The 19,360-nt window shown below is 46.4% G+C and overlaps 1 protein-coding gene across 2 annotated transcripts in view; it reads right to left on the bottom strand.

Moving 5' to 3' along the window:
- Window positions 1-19,360, bottom strand: part of SP4 (Sp4 transcription factor) — a 227,447-nt gene that overhangs the window by 88,198 nt on the left and 119,889 nt on the right. For both annotated transcript variants that reach the window (XM_030201709.1, XM_030201702.1), the window contains exon 4: window positions 1,993-2,224. In XM_030201709.1, coding sequence (XP_030057569.1) covers window positions 1,993-2,224 — 232 coding nt within the window. The remainder of the gene's footprint in view (window positions 1-1,992; window positions 2,225-19,360) is intronic.

The following is a 19,360-nucleotide window of genomic DNA, read 5'->3' as shown; positions in this document are numbered from 1 at the left end:
GTTGAAGGGGGAAAGACTCAGGAGTAATGTCAGGAAGTATTTCTTCACAGAAAGGGTGGTAGATACATGGAATGCCCTCCTACAGGAGGTGGTGGAGATGAAAACAGTAATGGAATTCAAACATGCGTGGGATAAACAAAAAGGAATCCTGTTTAGAAGGAATGGATCCTATGGAATCTTAGCGGAGATTGGGCAGCAACGCCGGTAATTGGAAAGCAAAACCAGTGCTGGGTAGACTTCTATGATCTACGCCCTGATTGTAACTGATATGGATGGGCTGGAGTGCTTAAGGGGCCTCAACATTAGCTTCAGAAATTTTAGTACAAGAACAGTGCTGGGCAGACTTCTACAGTCTGTGTCCTGAGAATGGCAAGGACAAATCAAACTTGGGTATACATATAAAGTATCACATACTATGTAAAATGAGTTTATCTTGTTGGGCAGACTGGATGGACTGGTTCAGATCTTTATCTGCCATCAATTACTATGTTACTATGAGAGGAGGGTGTCTACTACCATCCTCCTAGAAATGACTTTGAGAATGAAATCAAAAGGTGGGGAAAAGGCAGCACTGCATTCTTCAAAATGCACTGCAGTGGAGCAGAAGATGAATACTTATTTTGAGCTAAAAATCAACAGCGAGGAAAAGAACAATGTAAGAAGTATAAGTAGAAAACCTGACTGGAGAGGGAGAATAGAAGTGTTAAGGTGTGGAAGGGTTGAACACTGCATGAATGATGTAAGAATGGCAATGGAAATCTTCTGGCCAGATGTTATCGCATGACCTTGAGGAGAAAGCTGAAGAGCAAGATATCAACGTGACCATGAAAAAAAATCTTCTGTGACACAATAGGTCCAGTGTTTCATCTGTGTGGATCATTGTTCTTATGCATTATCAGAACGGAAAATTCTTTTCAACACTTAATCTATGATCATAATCTTAATGTTGTCATGTACAACAGCAACAAGTTAAGTTTTCAATAAACATGTAAGATATTTGCAGGCATTAACCTCCACTGTATGCAAACATTCTTCAAGTGCATTCACTGAGACTATATCAAAAATCCTATTGACTAGAAGTCCCCAGGGAGTGGCTTAGGAACTAATAAGTAAACAGCTTAATTTATTCAAAGAAAATACCCAAGCTAGCTTCAACAAATTTTCATAAAATCTAGGGTTCAGCCCAAAAACATAGGAGCCGGCAGAGGAGACCTCTCTTACTTCTCCTTCCCCAAGTGTGTAACATTGTCCCCAGTGAAAATGGGAAGGGGGGATTCCCTCCTAGATCAGCAGTAGCTCTTTCAGAAACTGACTTACTAAAGTTATTTTCCTATTTTGTGTCTAAGGGCAAATAAATTTTAGTAGAGATCAGTTCCTTAAGGTACCTCTGCAAATCACATCTTACTTCCCAAAGCATGCTGTAAGCTATGTGATAGCCCCCTTAATAGGCAAAGCAAAGGGGCTATTGCTTTTCTGTTTCACGTTACCGACATGGCTTGGGTCCCCACTAGTCTCTTTCTCTTCCATATCCCTGTCCCTCCCCAAGCCTTCACCCAGTCTCTCTCCCCCCATACCTTCACCCAGAATTGTCACTTATTCCCATCACCTTGAAGGATGCACTCACAGAAGAAACTGGACACTTCCATTTCTCCACTGCGATTCAACCCTCTGTAAGCTTCAGCCACATGATACAGGACGTTCGGGCTTACCAGTATCTCGCAATTTCAAGTCACTGGAGACCTGAAACCATGAAGACTTCCCGAACTTCATGCACTGCATAACTGAAGCTTACAGAGAGACCTGAATCGCATTGTGGTGCCACAGCAGGAAACACACCATTTGAGGCAGCTTTACAAAGAATAAAATTCAGGGGCATGAAACCCCAGGCGCTAGTGTTCAATTTCTAGTCACCATGGCAAACTGCTGCCCGGGATTTGTTGAGCCCTATACTCAAGTATAACAAAAGATTTGCTAAGAACATTTTATGCTTACCTTGCCTCTCCTTCCCGGCAATTAGGGCATGAACATGCAACTCTTTTTAACCTCTTTCCTGGTTGTACCTCTTGATCAGAAACTTGTTGGGCTTGCTGCAACTGCACTTGTGTTATTTGGTCAGGGCTAACAGCTCCAATTGTGGCATTAGCAATACCTCCCACTGCTACTGTTACAGGAGCTATAGCCGCTTGTTGTACTTTCAGTCCACCATCCTGTCCTTGTTGCTGACCTGCATAAACAAAAAAATATAAATTTAATTCCCAAACTGTTAAAATAGAAAAGCAACATGAATATTAAAGAAAATTTTTAGAACAATGGAAAAGTGGTTTGAGGGAAAACCGTGCCATATGCATGTATTCCCAAACATAGTAGTATCAAGTTTACTTCTGGGTGAATTCTGCCCAACTATGAAGGCAAATATAGAGAGACTCCTTTAGAGAATACTAGTGTGGCTGTGCAAAATACAAGCGCATAATTTAGGTGCAACTGCTTATGTCAGAGATGGTATAAAAGCGCTCACCTGGATTGCTGGAAAAAGTGTATAAAAATTATAATATTCTATAATTCATGTGCATAATTATGCATGCCACAAATCTCCATCCATGTGTACCCACTTTCAAACACACCATTGCATTTAGGTAGCAACTAAGAAAAGCATATAGCCGGAATATTGGCATTTAAGTATGTACACAAATACGTGCATATATGCCAGTATTCTGGTCATTTATACGCATTCTTAACACCTTCCTTCAGGACTGTGAAGGCAGAGAAGGAATAGGAAGCAATTTTGGGTGGAGTCAGAGTGGGTAAAAATGTACCGACAGACTCCAGCTTCAAAATAAAAACTCACATTATAATATAAGGTAAATTTATAATTTTACAGCTTTGTCCTGGATAGCGAACATACTTAACTGTAGCAGGTATTCTCCGAGGACAGCAGGCTTCATATTCTCACATGTGGGTAGATGCCAATCCGCACCATCCGGTCCAGAATTTATGCCCAAGTAAAAAAAAAACAGAGCTTTGTGAAGCGCGACAGCGCTACACTGCGCATGTGCAATTGCCTTCCCAGCCTTGCGAGAATGCAGTCCTCTCAAATTAATTTTAAAGCAAAACCAAGGAAAATAAAATAATGAAATAAACAACTCCAAGGGGAGGTGGGCGGGATTGTGAGGATATGAAGCCTGCTGTCCTCGGAGAAAATGAAGATATATACCTGTAGCAGGTATTCTCCAAGGACAGCAGGCTGAACATTATCACGTATGGGTCATTGTCCGCGACGGCCCAGGAGACCGGAAGAAACTTCAAAAGATCAAGAACCCTCCCGAACGTTCCGCCACGCGGGCCGACTCACCGCGCATGTATAAGCGGCTTCCCGCCCACGACGCAAACGTGCAGTGCCAGTTTAATAAAAAGCAAACATATAAATGGAACTCCAACGAGGAGGGAGGATTGTGATAATGTTCAGCCTGTCCTCGGAGAATAACTGCTACGGGTATCTTCATTTTCTCCGAGGACAAGCAGGCTGAACATTATCACATATGGGGTATCCCTAGCCCCCAGGCTCACTCAAAACAATGAACATTGGTCAACTGGGCCTCACAACAGCAAGGACATAACTGAGATTGACTTAAAAAGAAGCAGAACTAAGAGTGCAGCCTGGAACAGAACATAAATGGGCCTAGGAGGGTGGAGTTGGATTCTAAACCCCAAACTGCCTGAACAGACTGTCGCGTCAGGTATCCTGCTGAAGGCAGTAGTAAGATGTGAATGTGTGGACTGATGACCACATAAGTAATGTCACACTGGGAAAAGACCAAGGGTCCATCGATCCCAGCATCCTGTCCACGACAGCGGCCAATCCAGGCCAAGGACACCTGGCAAGCTTCCCAAATGTACAAATACTCTACACATGTTATTCCAGGAAGTGTGGATTCTTTCCAAGTCCATTTAGTAGTGGTTTATGAACTTGTCCTTTAGGAAACTGTCTAACCCCTTTTTAAACTCCGCCAAGCTAACCGCCTTCACCACGTTCTCCGGAAATGAATTCCAGAGCTTAATTACACGTTAGGTGAAGAAAAACTTTCTCCGATTTGTTTTAAATTTACTACACTGTAGTTTCATCGCATGCCCCCTAGTCCTAGTATTTTGGAAAGTGTGAACAGACGCTTCACATCCACCTGTTCCACTCCACTCATTATTTTATATACCTCTATCATGTCTCCCCTCAGCTGTCTCTTCTCCAAGCTGAAAAGCCCTAGCCTCCTTAGCCTTTTCTCATAGGGAAGTCGTCCCGTCCCCGCTATCAGTTTAGTCGCCCTTCGCTGCACCTTTTCCAATTCCACGATATCTTTCTTGAGATGTGGCAACCAGAATTGAACACAATACTCAAGGTGCGGTCGCACCATGGAGTGATATAACGGCATTATAACATCTTCACACCTGTTTTCCATACCTTTCCTAATAATACCCAACATTCTATTCGCTTTCCTAGCTGCAGCAGCACACTGAGCAGAAGGTTTCAGTGTATTATCGACGACACCCAGATCCCTTTCTTGGTCTGTAGCTCCTAACGTGGAACCTTGCATGACGTAGCTATAATTTGGGTTCTTTTTTCCCATATGCATCACCTTGCACTTGCTCACATTAAACGTCATCTGCCATTTAGCCGCCCAGTCTCCCAGTCTCGTAAGGTCCATCTGTAATTTTTCACAATCCTGTCGCGAGTTAACGACTTTAAATAACTTTGTGTCATCAGCAAATTTAATTACCTCGCTAGTAGCTCCCATCTCTAAATCATTTATAAATATATTAAAAAGCAGCGGTCCTAGCACAGACCCCTGAGGAACCCCACTAACTACCCTTCTCCATTGTGAATACTGCCCATTTAACCCCACTCTCTGTTTCCTATCCTTCAACCAGTTTTTAATCCACAATAGGACTTTTCCTCCTATCCCATGACCCTCCAATTTCCTCTGTAGCCTTTCATGATGTACCTTGGTCAAACGCCTTTTGAAAATCCAGATACACAATATCAACCAGCTCCCCTTTGTCCACATGTTTGTTTACTCCTTCAAAGAATTGAAGTAAATTGGTCAAGCAAGATTTCCCCACACAAAAGCTGTGCTGACTTGGTCTCAGTAATCCATGTCCTCGGATGTGCTCTGTAATTTTGTTTTTAATAATAGCCTCTACCATTTTCCCCGGCACCTACATCAGACTCACCGGTCTACAATTTCCAGGATCTCCCCTGGAACCTTTTTAAAAAATGGGCGTTACATTGGCCACCCTCCAATCTTCCGGTACCACGCTCGATTTTAAGGATAAATTGCATATCACTAGCAGTAGCTCCGCAAGCTCATTTTTCAGTTCTATCAGTACTCTAGGATGAATCCAATCCGGACCACATTGCAGCCTTGCAAACTCTTCAATGGAAGCTGACTTTAAATGAGCCACTGACGCAGCCATGGCTCTAACACTGTGAGCCGTAACATGGCCCTCCAAAGTCAGCCCAGCTTGGGCATAAGTGAAGGAAATACAATCTGCTAGCCAATTGGAGATGGTGCATTTTCCGATGGCAACTCCCATCCTGTTGGTATTAAAAGAAACAAACAGCTGAGCGGACTGACAATAGGGCTTTGTCTGCTCCACGTAAAAGGCCAATGCTCTCTTACAGTCCAAGGTGTGCAACTTGTCCTCACCAGGGCGGGTATGTGGACGGGGAAAAAATATTGGCAAGACAATTGACTGGTTCAGATGCAACTCCAACACCACCTTTGGCAAGAACTTAGGGTGCGTACAGAGGACTACTCTGTTATGATGGAATTTAGTATAGGGAGCATGGGCTACCAAGGCTTGGAGCTCACTGACTCTACGAGCTGAAGAAACAGCCACCAATAAAATGACCTTCCAGGTCAAGTACTTCAGATGGCAGGAATTCAGTGGCTCAAAATGAGCTCTCATTAGCTGGGTGAGAACGACGTTGAGATCCCATGACACTGGTGGAGGTTTGACAAAAGCAAACCTCTCATAAAACGAACAACTAAAGGCTGTCCAGAGATAGGCTGACCCTCTACACGTTGATGATAAGCACTAATCCCACTAGATGAACCCTTACTGAGTTAGTCTTGAGACCAGACTCTGACAAGTGTAGAAGGTATTCAAGCAGGGTCCGTGTCGGACAAGAAAAGGGATCTAGGGCCCTGCTGTCACACCAGACGGCAAACCTCCTCCATTTAAAAGAATAACACTTTGTCATGGAGTCTTTCCTGGAAGCAAGCAAAACTCGGGAGACACCCTCTGAAAGACCTAAAGAGGCAACGTCTAAGTTCTCAACATCCAGGCCGTGAGAGCCAGAGACTGGAGGTTGGGATGTAGAAGTGACCCCTCGTTCTGGGTGATGAGGGTCAGAAAACACTCCAATCTCCATGGTTCTTCGGAGGACAACTCCATAAGAGGGAACCAGATCTGACAGGGCCAAAAGGGTGCAATCATAATCATGGTTCCGCGGTCTTGCCCGAGTTTCAGCATAGTCTTCCCTCCTAGAGGTATGGGAGGATATGCATAAAGGAGGCCTGTTCCCCAGTGAAGGAGAAAGGCATCTGACGCTAGTCTGTTGTGGGCCTGAAGTCTGGAACAGAATTTAGGGACTTTGTGATTGAACTGAGTGGCAAAAGATCCACCGAGGGGGTGCCCCACGCTCGGAAGATCTTGCGTACAACATCCATGTTATAGTAACATAGTAGATGACGGCAGAAAAAGACCTGCACGGTCCATCCAGTCTGCCCAACAAGATAACTCATATTTGCTGCTTTTTGTGTATACCCTACTTTGATTTGTACCTGTGCTCTTCAGGGCACAGACCGTATAAGTCTGCCCAGCACTATCCCCGCCTCCCAACCACCGGCTCCGGCACAGACCGTACAAGTCTGTCCAGCACTATCCCCGCCTCCCAACCACCAGTCCCACTGCCCACCACCAGCCCTGGCACAGACCGTACAAGTCTGTCCAGCACTATCCCCACCTCCCAACCACCAGCCCCGCCTCCCGATCCTGACTAAGCTCCTGAGGATCCATTCCATCGGCACAGGATTCCTTTATGCTTATCCCACGCATGTTTGAATTCCGTTACCGTTTTCATTTCCACCACCTCCCTCGGGAGGGCATTCCAAGCATCCACTACTCTCTCCGTGAAAAAAATACTTCCTGACATTTTTCTTGAGTCTGCTCCCCTTCAATCTCATTTCATGTCCTCTCGTTCTACCACCTTCCCATCTCCGGAAAAGGTTCGTTTGCGGATTAATACCTTTCAAATATTTGAACGTCTGTATCATATCATCCCTGTTTCTCCTTTCCTCCAGAGTATACATGTTTAGTTTAGCAAGTCTCTCCTGATACGTCTTGTAACGCAAATCCCATACCATTCTCTTAGCTTTTTTTTGCACCGCTTCAATTCTTTTTACATCCTTAACAAGATACGGCCTCCAAAACTGAACACAATACTCCAGGTGGGGCCTCACCGACTTATACAGGGGCATCAACACCTCCTTTCTTCTGCTGGTCACACCTCTCTCTATACAGCCTAACAACCTTCTAGCTACGGCCACCGCCTTGTCACACTGTTTCGTCGCCTTCAAATCCTCAGATACTATCACCCCATGATCCCTTTCTCTGCCCGTACCTATCAGACTCTCCCCGCCTAACACATACGTCTCCCGTGGATTTCTATTCCCTAAGTGCATCACTTTGCATTTCTTCGCATTGAATTTTAATTGCCAAACCTTAGACCATTCTTCTAGCTTCCTCAGATCTTTTTTCATGTTTTCCACTCCCTCCGTGGTGTCCACTCTGTTACAGATCTTAGTATCATCCGCAAATAGGCAAACTTTACCTTCTAACCCTTTGGCAATGTCACTCACAAATATATTGAACAGAATCGGCCCCAGCACCGATCCCTGAGGCACTCCACTACTCACCTTTCCTTCCTCCGAGCGAATTCCATTCACCACCACCCTCTGGCGTCTGTCCGTCAACCAGTTCCTAATCCAGTTCACCACTTCAGGTCCTATCTTCAGCCCCTCCAGTTTATTTAAGAGCCTCCTGTGGGGAACCGTGTCAAAAGCTTTGCTGAAATCTAAGTAGATTACGTCCATAGCTCGTCCCTGATTCAATTCTCCTGTCACCCAATCAAAGAACTCAATGAGATTCGTTTGGCACGATTTCCCTTTGGTAAAGCCATGTTGTCTCGGATCTTGCAACTTATTGGCTTCCAGAAAATTCACTATCCTTTCCTTCAACATCGCTTCCATTACTTTTCCAATAACTGAAGTGAGGCTTACCGGCCTGTAGTTTCCAGCTACTTCCCTATCACCACTTTTATGAAGAGGGACCACCTCCGCCGTTCTCCAATCCCTCGGAACCTTTCCTGTCTGCAAGGATATATTAAACAAATCTTTAAGAGGACCTGCCAAAACCTCTCTGAGCTCCCTCAATATCCTGGGGTGGATCCCGTCCGGTCCCATGGCTTTGTCCACCTTTAGCTTATCAAGTTGTTGATACACACTTTCTTCCGTGAACGGTGCTGTATCCAGTTCATTCTCAATTGTATTATTTCCAGTCCATCGCGGTCCTTCTCCAGGATTTTCTTCTGTGAAAACAGAACAAAAGTATCTATTTAGCAAATTTGCTTTTTCTTCATCATTTTCCACATAGCGGTTCGCAGTATCTGTTAGTCTCACAATTCCCTTTTTAGTCATTCTCCTTTCACTAATATACCTGAAGAAATTTTTGTCACCCCTCCTTACATTTCTAGCCATTTGTTCTTCCGCTTGCGTTTTTGCCAGTCGTATCTCTCTCTTGGCTTCTTTCATTTTCATCCGGTAATCCTCCATGTGTTCCTTTTCTTGAGTTTTTCTGTATTTCTGGAACGCCAACTCTTTAGCCTTTATTTTCTCAAGCACTTGCTTGGAGAACCATATTGGTTTCCTTTTTCTCTTGCTTTTATTTACTTTCCTTACATAAAGGTTTGTGGCCCTATTTATAGCTTCTTTCAGCCTGGACCACTGTCCTTCCACTTCTCGTATTTCCTCCCAGCCCATCATCTCCTTCCTCAGGTATTCCCCCATTTTCCTAAAGTCAGCACGCTTGAAATCCAGGACTTTGAGTTTTGAGTGGCCGCTCTCCACTTTAGCTGTCATATCAAACCAAACCGTTTGATGGTCACTGTTGCCCAGGTGGGCACCCACTCGGATATATGACACGCTATCCCCATTTGTGAGCACTAGATCCAGTGTCGCTCCCTCCCTCGTGGGTTCCATCACCATTTGTCTGAGCAAAACACTTTGGAAAGCATCCACGATCCCTCTACTTCTTTCCGATTCCGCAGAGGGAACCTTCCAATCTACATCCGGCAGATTGAAATCTCCCAGCAACAGCACCTCTCTCTTGCTTCCCAACTTTTGAATATCCGCGATCAGGTCATTATCTAATTCCTCCAATTGTGTTGGAGGTCTGTAGACAACACCCACGTGGACAGAGGTTCTATCATCTCTTTTAAAGGTGATCCATATCGCTTCTTCCTTTCACCAGGTCCCTGTCATTTCAGTGGCAGTGATATCATTCTTCACATACAGAGCTACTCCGCCACCTTTACGACCCTCTCTATCCTTCCTAAATAGATTATAGCCTGGTATGTTTGCATCCCATGAATGGGAACCATTTAGCCACGTCTCTGTGATTGCAACAACATCCAAGTCTGCCTCCAGCATCAGGGCCTGAAGGTCATGAACTTTATTGCTTAGACTGTGAGCATTTGTGGTCATCGCTTTCCATTTATATTTCCTGGTATGCGTTTCAACAATAGTGATTTGGGGGTTTCTTTTCTCTTTGGGTACCTTCATATCTTTTTGTTCCACTTTTATTATTTTTTCTTTGGCTTCTGTTCTGTTTTCAAGAACATCACAGTGCTGTAATGGAGTAAAAGAATTTTGTAGTGGTAATACTTGTGAGGTCTGATGTTTTCTTGTCACATAACGAAGTCTGCCTGAGCCTACAGTGATCCATCTATTTTTAGGTGGTTTTATCCTTTGTGGTAGTGGTAATAATTTGGTATGATTCTGTGCAGTATGATATTGTGCGGTCCTAGATGCTGCTTTAAGTGCATCTAGTCCCTGTTTTACTTTACTGAGCTCGTGTTTTAATCTAGTGAGTTGCAGACAGATAGGACAAGCCTTAAGTCTCCAGATAATTGGTCTTGAAACTAAAGCACCACAATTATTAAAGAGAATAAAAGTCATCCTGCTTGATTGAAATGGGTATGAACAGGTATGATATAGTGAGAACAGCAGCCTATGGGTCTGTTCTGTTGGCTGATTCTTATTTTTAGAGCAGTAATCCTTAGCTGGTGAGTAGAAGACTGGGGATTCCTGTGATAACGAGGGGTTTTCTTTTCAGAGACAGTTGTAATATGGGTGGAGCTAAATTGTGATGATTAGTGTATTTGGGGAAGTTAGTTATGAAGTGTCCGTCTTGGGGTGGGTGGGTTGAGGGGCAGGGTGGGTGGGCTTAAGTTTAAGACTGTAGGAATGTCTCCTCTGTAACCTATCTGAAGAGCTGCACTTAAATTCACCAGAAGAAATTTGCAGGTGTACAGTTCTAAGGATTGGGACATGCAAATCACTATTTTAGCAGAGTATGTAACAAAACAGGAAATATATAAAGATATAAATGCAGAATTAAGCCAGAATTCAGATATAAATGCAGAGTTAATCCAGAATTAAAGGCAGAGCACTTTCTTATCTGTGTGTATCTTTCAGGCAGGAGTCAGTGAAGACCATGTGGTTTAACTGCTCCTCCTTACACCAAAACCTCACCTTAGCCTACAGATTTACAAACCAGATGGGGGAAGGGTACACTTTTAGGGAGCAAACAAAAGATCTAATTCTTTAGCTAGTTTTCAGATTAAACAGATATCAAACCAGAAGGACCACTCGTGGAGGTTGCATGATCCTGCTCAACCTGTCGGCCAGACTGTTGTTTACGCCTGCCAGATATGTGGCCTGTAGAAACATACCGTGATGATGGGCCCAAAGCTAGGGTTACCATATGGCTCCAGGAAAAGGAGGACGGATTGAGCCAACCGGGTTTTACTTCCATTGCTTTCCATTGAAAGCAATGGAAGTAAAACCCGGTTGGCTCAATTACTTCCATTGAAAGCAATGGAAGTAAAACCCGGCTGGCTCAATCCGTCCTCCTTTTTCTGGAGCCATATGGTAACCCTAAAGCCACATCTGAACAGCTTTCTGACACAGAGGGCGAGATCTGGTGCCCGCCTGCTTGTTGGTGTAATACATAGCAACCTGATTGTCTGTCTGAATTTGGATGATCTGGTTGGACAGCCGATCTCTGAAAGCCTTGAGAGCGTTCCAGATCGCTCGCAGTTCCAGGAGGTTGATCTGAAGATCCTTTTCCTGAAAGGACCAGAATCCCTGAGTGTGAAGACCATCTACATGAGCTCCCCACCCCAGGAGCTCATCCATCGTCAGACACTAGAGCCAAGAGATTGTCTGCCCTTGCCTGGGGAAGATAAGATTGAGACAGCCGTGTGTCCAACAGAGCTCCAATGAATTCCAATTTCTGCAGTGGAACAAGATGGGACTTGGGATAATTTATTACAAACCCCAGTAGCTTCAGCAGTCGATTAGTCATCTGCATGGACCGTAGAGCCCCTGCCTCTGAGGTGCTCTTCACCAGCCAATCGTTGAGATAAGGGAACACATGCACTCCCAGTCTGTGTAGCGATGCTGTGACAACTGCCAGGCACTTTGTTAAGACCCTGGGTGCAGACGCGAGGCCAAAGGGCAGTACACAGTACTGAAAGTGCCGAATTCCCAATTGAAATCGTAGATACCTCCTGTGGGCTGGAAGTATTGACATGTGAGTGTAGGCATCCTTTAAGTCCAGAGAGCATAGCCAATCATGGAAAGAAGAGTGCCCAGGGAAATCATCCTGAACTTTTCTCGGACCAGGAATTTGTTCAGGCCCCTTAGGTCTAGGATGGGACGCATCCCCCCCATTTTCTTTTGCACAAGGAAGTACCTGGAATAGAATCCCAGCCCTACTTCCCCTGGTGGAATGGGTTCGACCGCATTGGCCTTTAGAAGGGCGGAGAGATCCTCTACAAGTACCTGCTTGTGCTGAGAGCTGAAGGACTGAGCTCACGGTGGGCAATTTGGAGGTTTTGAGACCAGATTGAGAGTGTATCCTAATCGGACTATTTGAAGAACCCCACCGGTTGGAGGTTATAAGAGGCCATCTTTGGTGAAAAAATATCAACCTCCCCCCTGACAAGCAAGTCGTCCGGTACGGACACCTTTTCTGAGGCTATGCTGCACTGGAGCCAGTCAAAAGCCCGTCCCTTGCTTTTGTTGGGGAACCCTAGGGGCCTTGGGCGCACGGCGTTGACAGGAATGCACATGCTGGGGCTGAGCCTGAACCGGCTGTCGAGAAGAAGGAGTATAACGCCTGTTATAGGAATAGGGGCCACTCCTCTTCCCTGCAAAAAACCTCCTTGAAGAGGCGGCAGTAGCAGAAGACGTCCGGCGGGAGAGAGAATCCATGGCGTCATGATGCTTTTTGATCTGATCGACCATGTCCTCTACTTTTTCACCAAAAAGATTATCCCCCTGGCAAGGAACATCTGTCATTCGCTGCTGGGTCTTCTGATGCAGGTCAGAGACACGCAACCATGAGAGTCTGCGCATCACTATACCTTGAGCAGCTACTCGGGATGCCACATCAAAAGTGTCCTAAGACCCCCTGGCCAGAAATTTGCGACACACCTTCTGCTGCCTGACCACCTGGTGAAAAGGATCAGCAAGCTCTGGAGGAAGTGCTTCAACTAAACTGGACAGTTGCTTCACCGAGTTCCGCAAGTGGATGCTCGTGTAGAGCTGGTATGTCTGGATCTTGGCGGCGAGCATAGCGGCCTGATACGTACGTCTCCCAAAAGAATCAAAGACTCTCTGCCTGGGGGCGCCGAGGCATAGTCTCTAGTACTCTTGGCTCTTCTGAGAGCAGAGTCCACCACCATGGAATCGTGAGGAAGTTGGGCCTTCACCATTACAGGCACTCCATGGACTCTGTACTGGGACTCGGACATTTTGGGGACAACTGGATTAGATAGAGGGCACGACCAATTTCGCATAAGCACTTCCCTGAGTGTATTATGCAAGGGGGCCGTAGCAACCGCAGCAGGCGGAGAAGGATAGTCCAAGACCTCGAGCATCTAGACCCTGGGCTCATCCACAACCTCCATAGGGAATGGAATGTCCTTAGACATTTCCCTAACAAAAGATGAAAGAGAGAATCTCAGGAGGAGACATTCTACTCTCAATTGGCCGAGTAGGATCAGAAGGAACCCCACACGACTCTTCCTCCCAAAAGTATCTGGGGTCCTCCTCCTCACCCAACGAGCACTGCTCATCGGTGTCGAACAAAAGCTCCCTAAGAGCAGCCCGAGCCTGTCTTGACGTCGAGGATCGACGACCTCGAGGGGGGTGTCGAGAAGTCGACCCCTGCCTGGACTCTGGCGAAGCTTCCTCCACCGACGTTGAGGGGGATTCGACCCAGGTAGCGGCCAACGTTGGAGGATGGAGACCTCCTCACAGGCGAAGACCCAGATGGCACATCTGCAGCCAGTAAGGAAGGCGCAAGCACCCCCCAACACCGAGGCAGACTGGCGCAGCAACCCTTCCAGGAGCTCTGGAAGAAGGGCCCAGATGTGCTCGTCGAGAGCTTCCATCGGAAAAGGATGGGGGATCGGTGCCAGAATCTGAGGGGGCTCGAGAGCCGGTACCAGGCTGCCAGATGACCGACGCATCGGCACCTCCTGTATGGAGAGTAAGCAGTCCTCCTGGCGCCGACGCTTCTCGGGTGCCGAATCCCTTAGCTCCCCAGAGCTCTTGGTACTGTGCCTGGAAGGAGATCGATGACGGTGCTTCTTCACCTTCGCTCGACGCCCGTCATCAAGACTCCTCGGTACTGAGGACGTGGAATCCACATGCCTCCTCAGGGCCGGGTCTGACGAAGATCGGTCCCGGGGGGCCTGCATAGCAGTAGGCCTCGAGATGGGTGGAGACCCACTCAATGCCTCGCTGCTCCCAACTCGATGCAGTCTCTCGGCAGCCATTACCTGCGCTCCCGGTTTTTGCTGCTTCCCTCGACATCGACGCCCTCGGTACCGAGGTCGAAGTTGACGTCGAAGGACCGTAAGAAATAGAGGAAAAACAAACTTTTAAAAAATATATATATTTTATACAAGGATCAAACAAAATAAATAAAGAAGAAAATAGCGATAAAACGCCAAAGTGAACGTCTCCTGAGCTGAAAACTGTGCAGCGCAAAAAAACCTAGACTGCTCAGAACCGCGGAGAAAAAGAAACTGGCACTGCACATTGGCATCGTGGGCAGGAAGCCGCTCACGTTGTGCAGTGAGTCGGCCCGCATGGCGGAACGTTCGGGAAGGTTCTTGATCTTTTGAAGTTTCTTCCGGTCTCCTGGGCCGTCGCAGACAACGACCCATACGTGATAACGTTCAGCCTGCTTGTCCTCAGAGAATACCTACTACAGGTAAGTATCTTCGCTTTCACCAAGGACAAGCAGGCTCTCATATTTCAAGTGTGGGGAATCCCTAGCATTCTGCCTCACCCAAAACAACAAACACTGGTCAATTGGGCCTTGCAATGGTGACAACATTACACATATTAACCTCAAATTATATACAATCTGAGTGAGAGTGCAGCCTGGAAAGGAATAAAACAGCCTTAGGAGGGTGGAGTTGGATTGTAGACGCAAACAGATTCTGCAACACTGACTGCCCAAGCCGACTGTCGCTTCAGGCATCCTGCTCAAGGCAGTAGTGAGATGCAAATGTGTGGACTGAAGACCATGTTGGAGCCTTGCAAATTTCTTCAATGGAAACTGACCTCAAGTGGGCTACTAATGCAGCCATGGCTCTGACATGCCCAGACTGGGCATAAGGGAAGGAAATGCAATCTGCCAGCCAAACTGAGATACGGCATTTCCCGATGGCAACCCCCATCCTGTTGGGATCAAAAGAAACAAAAAGTTGGGTGAACTGCCTGTGGGGCCTTCTACTCTCCAAGTAGTAGGCGAATGCTCTCTTGCAGTCCAATGTGTGCAAGCTGCTTTCGGCAGTATAGGCACGAGGTTGGGGAAAGAATGTTGGCAAGACAATCGACAAGTTCAGATGGAACTCCAACACCACCTTCGGCAGGAACTTAGGGTGCTTGCGAAGGACTACTCTGTTGTGATGAAACCTAGTATAAGGTACATCCACTACTAAGGCCTGAAGCTCACTGACCCTACCAGCTGAAGTAACAGTCACCAAGAAAACGAACATCCAGTACTTCAGACGCCAGGAATTCAGTGGCTCAAAAGGAGCTTTCATCAGCTGGGTGGGAACAACTAAAGGCTGTCCAGAGATAGGCTTACCTTCTACACGTTGATGATGAGGACTAATTGCACTAAGGTGATCTCTTACAGAGTTGGTCTTCAGACCAGACTCTGACAAGTGTAGAAGGTACTCAAGCAGGGTCTGTGTAGGACAAGAGGATCTAGGGCCCTGCTCTCACACCAGAAGGCAAACCTCCTCCATTTAAAACAGTAACACCTCTTAGTGGAATCTTTCCTGAAGCCAACAAGACCTGGGAGAAACCCTACGAAAGACCTAAGGAAGCAAATTATAAGATCTCAACATCCAAGCTGTGATAACCAGAGACTGGAGGTTGGGATGTAGAAGCAACCCCTTGTTCTGAGTGATGAGGGTTGGAAAACACTCCAATCTCCATGGTTCTTTGGAGGATAAGTCCAGAAGAAGAGGGAACCAAATCTGTCTCGGCCAGTAAGGCGCAATCAGAATCATGGTTCCACGGTCTTGCTTGAGTTTCAACAAAGTTTTTCCTACTAGAGGTATCAGAGGATAAGCATACAGGATATCTGTCCCCCAATTGAGGAGGAAGGCATCCAACAATAGTCTGTCATCGGCCTGAAGACTTGAATAGAACTGAGAGAACTTGTGGTTGATCCGAGTGGCAAAAAGGTCTACCAAGGGGGTGCCCCACGCTTGGAAAATCTTGGTCATGCCGAAGACCGAAGAGGAAACCGCCCACCTTCTTTCCTCCTCGAAATGCACCACCTGTTCCTCTGATCCCATCCCCACCAACTTACTTAACACCATCTCTCCTACTGTCACCCCTCCATCTGTCATATCGTCAACCTCTCTCTCTCCACTGCAACTGTCCCTGACACCTTCAAGCATGCTGTAGTCACACCACTCCTCAAAAAACCATCACTAGACACTACCTGTCCCTCCAACTACCGCCCCATCTCCCTCCTACCCTTCCTCTCCAAGATACTTGAACGTGCCCGTTCACAGCCGCTGCCTTGATTTTCTCTCCTCTAATGCCATCCTCGATCCGCTTCAATCCGGTTTTCGCCCTCTACACTCGAATGAAACGACACTCACTAAAGTCTGTAATGACCTGTTCCATGCCAAATCCAAAGGTCACTACTCCATCCTCATCCTCCTTGACCTATCCGCCGCTTTTGACACTGTCAATCATAATTTACTTCTTGCCGCACTGTCCTCATTTGGGTTCCAAGGCTCTGTCCTCTCCTGGTTCTCCTCTTATCTCTCCCACCGTACGTTCAGAGTACATTCTCATGGATGTTCCTCCACCCCATCCCCCTCTCTGTTGGAGTTCCTCAGGGATCTATCCTTGGACCCCTTCTCTTTTCAATCTACACCTCTTCCCTGGGCTCGCTGATCTTATCTCATGGTTTCCAATATCATCTTTATGCTGACGACACCAGCTTTATCTCTCCACACCAGACATCACTGTGGAAACCCAGGCCGAAGTATCGGCCTGCTTATCCGACATTGCTGCCTGGATGTCTAACCACCACCTGAAACTGAACAAGGCCAAGACCGAGCTTATTGTCTTTCCTCCCAAACCCACTTCCCCTCTCCCTCCACTCTCTCAGTTGATAACACCCTCATCGTCCCCGTCTCATCTGCCCGCAACCTCGGAGTCATCTTCGACTCCTCCCTCTCCTTCTCTGCGCATATCCAGCAGATAGCCAAGACCTGTCGCTTCTTTCTCTATAACATCAGCAAAATATTTGCCCTTTCCTCTCTGAGCACACCACCCGAACTCTCGTCCACTCTCTCATTACCTCTCGCCTTGACTACTGCAACCTACTCCTCACTGGCCTCCCACTTAGCCATCTATCCCCCCTTCAATCCGTTCAGAACTCTGCTGCACGTCTTATCTTCCACCTGGACCGATATGCTCATATCACTCCTCTCCTCAAGTCACTTCACTGGCTTCCGATCAGGCACAGCATACAGTTCAAGCTTCTCCTACTAACCTACAAATGCATTCAATCTGCAGCTCCTCATTACCTCTGAACCCTTATCTCCCCTTACGCTCCTTCCCGAAACCTCCGCGCACAGGACAAATCCCTCCTCTCAGTACCCTTCTCCACCACCGCCAACTCCTGGCTCCGCCCATACGCTGAGACCCCTCCCTGCTCATCTTCAAATCCTTGCTCACCTAACCACCATTATACCTCTATTCAGGATATCTAGACTGCCCCAATTTGATTGTAAGCTCCTTTGAAAAGGGACTGTCCTTCTTTGTTAAACTGTACAGCGCTGCGTAACCCTAGTAGCGTTTTAGAAGTGTTAAGTAGTAAGTAGTAATGTGGAGAGACCACTCGTGTGGTTGCATTATCCTGCTCAGTCTGTCGGCCAGGGTGTTGTTTACACCTGCCAGATAAGTGTCTCGAAGGAACATGTTGTGCAGGTGAGCCCAATGCCACATCTGGACAGCTTTCTGACACAGGGGGCGTGATACAGCACCCCCCTGCTTGTTGATGTAATACATTGCAACCTGACTGTATGTTTGAATGAGAATAATTAGATGGGAAAGCCGATCTCGTAAAGCCTTTAGAGCATTCCAGACCGCTCAAAGCTCCAGGAGGTTGATCTGAAGATTTGTTTCCTGGCGGGACCAAGTACTATGAGTGTGAAGCCCATCGTCATGAGCGCCCCCATCCCAGGAGAGATGCATCCGTTGTCAGCAATTTTTGTGGCTGAGGAAATTGAAATGGAAGTCCCAGAGTCAAACGGGATCAATTGTCCACCACTGAAGAAAGTTCTGGGGACACTTGAATGACATCTTCCAGGCTTCCTGTGTCTTCATGGTCCATTGAGCTGGTCTCATGCAAGACGTGTCATAGGTGTAAGATACACTATGAAAGTCATGTGGCCCAGCAACCTCTACATCTGCTGAGCTGTGACCTGCCGAGAGATTCGAACCTTGGACGCCAAAAAAACAAGATTGTCTGCTCTGGCTTATGGGAAGAAGGCTCAAACCTTCTGTGTGTCGAGCAGGGCTCCTATGAATTCCAATTTCTGGACAGGATGTAGATGGGACTTGGGGTAGTTTAAAATGAACCCTAGTAGCTTCAGCACCCGAACAGTCATCCGCATGGACTACCGAGCACTGCCCTCTGAGGTGATCTTCACCAGTCAATTGTCGAGATATGGGAGCACATGGACTCCCAGTCTGCACAGCGATGCTGCAAAGTACGGCTAAGAGAGAACGACCCTTAAGGAAACCTGGATATTAGCCAGAAACAACCCACAAAATTTCACACTGCTTTAAATTTCACAGGAAAGCTCACTCCTAGAATGTTAGGTGGGGCAATTTATCCTGTGTCCGTGATGCCAACTGTATGCCCCCTAGTGGCAGAGCAAGGTATTATAGCAATGTTACAAAATATGTCACAGTGTTTCCCTAAGTGAACTCTATACCAACCAGGGAGTTTCACAATAAATATAAATTTTATTAGCAAGCATTTTAAACAGACTAATAGCAAGCATTACCCATTTTTCCTCTGTTACAATGTTTTTTTGCATAACTTTCATAAACATTACAAGAACAAATTGTACATTTGCAAGTCAGCCTCAGATAAGTATCATCTTTAGAAATAGTGTAAAGTTAAGTTAACTGTTGACTAATCACATCTGTTGACTTTAGAGTTTGATTCTTTGTTTTAACTTTTGTTTTTCAGGTGAACCCCAATAAAGTACAATACTATTTTTTTTTGTCTCTATTCTCAATTCAGTTCTCACAGTTCACTTTCTCTTTATTTAGTAACTTTAGAACTTAGCTGGTCTTAAAGCTCTCTTGCATTACTCTTCTTTACTCTCCTTTCTTTCGTTGAGTACCAAGCATTCTTTCTCCCAGTTCTCCACCATGGCCAGGAGTCAGGTCCA

The sequence above is a fragment of the Microcaecilia unicolor genome, chromosome 1 (assembly GCF_901765095.1).
Source record: "Microcaecilia unicolor chromosome 1, aMicUni1.1, whole genome shotgun sequence".
NCBI classification, from domain to species: Eukaryota; Metazoa; Chordata; class Amphibia; order Gymnophiona; family Siphonopidae; genus Microcaecilia; species Microcaecilia unicolor.
This window is presented reverse-complemented; position numbering and strand designations above follow the sequence as displayed.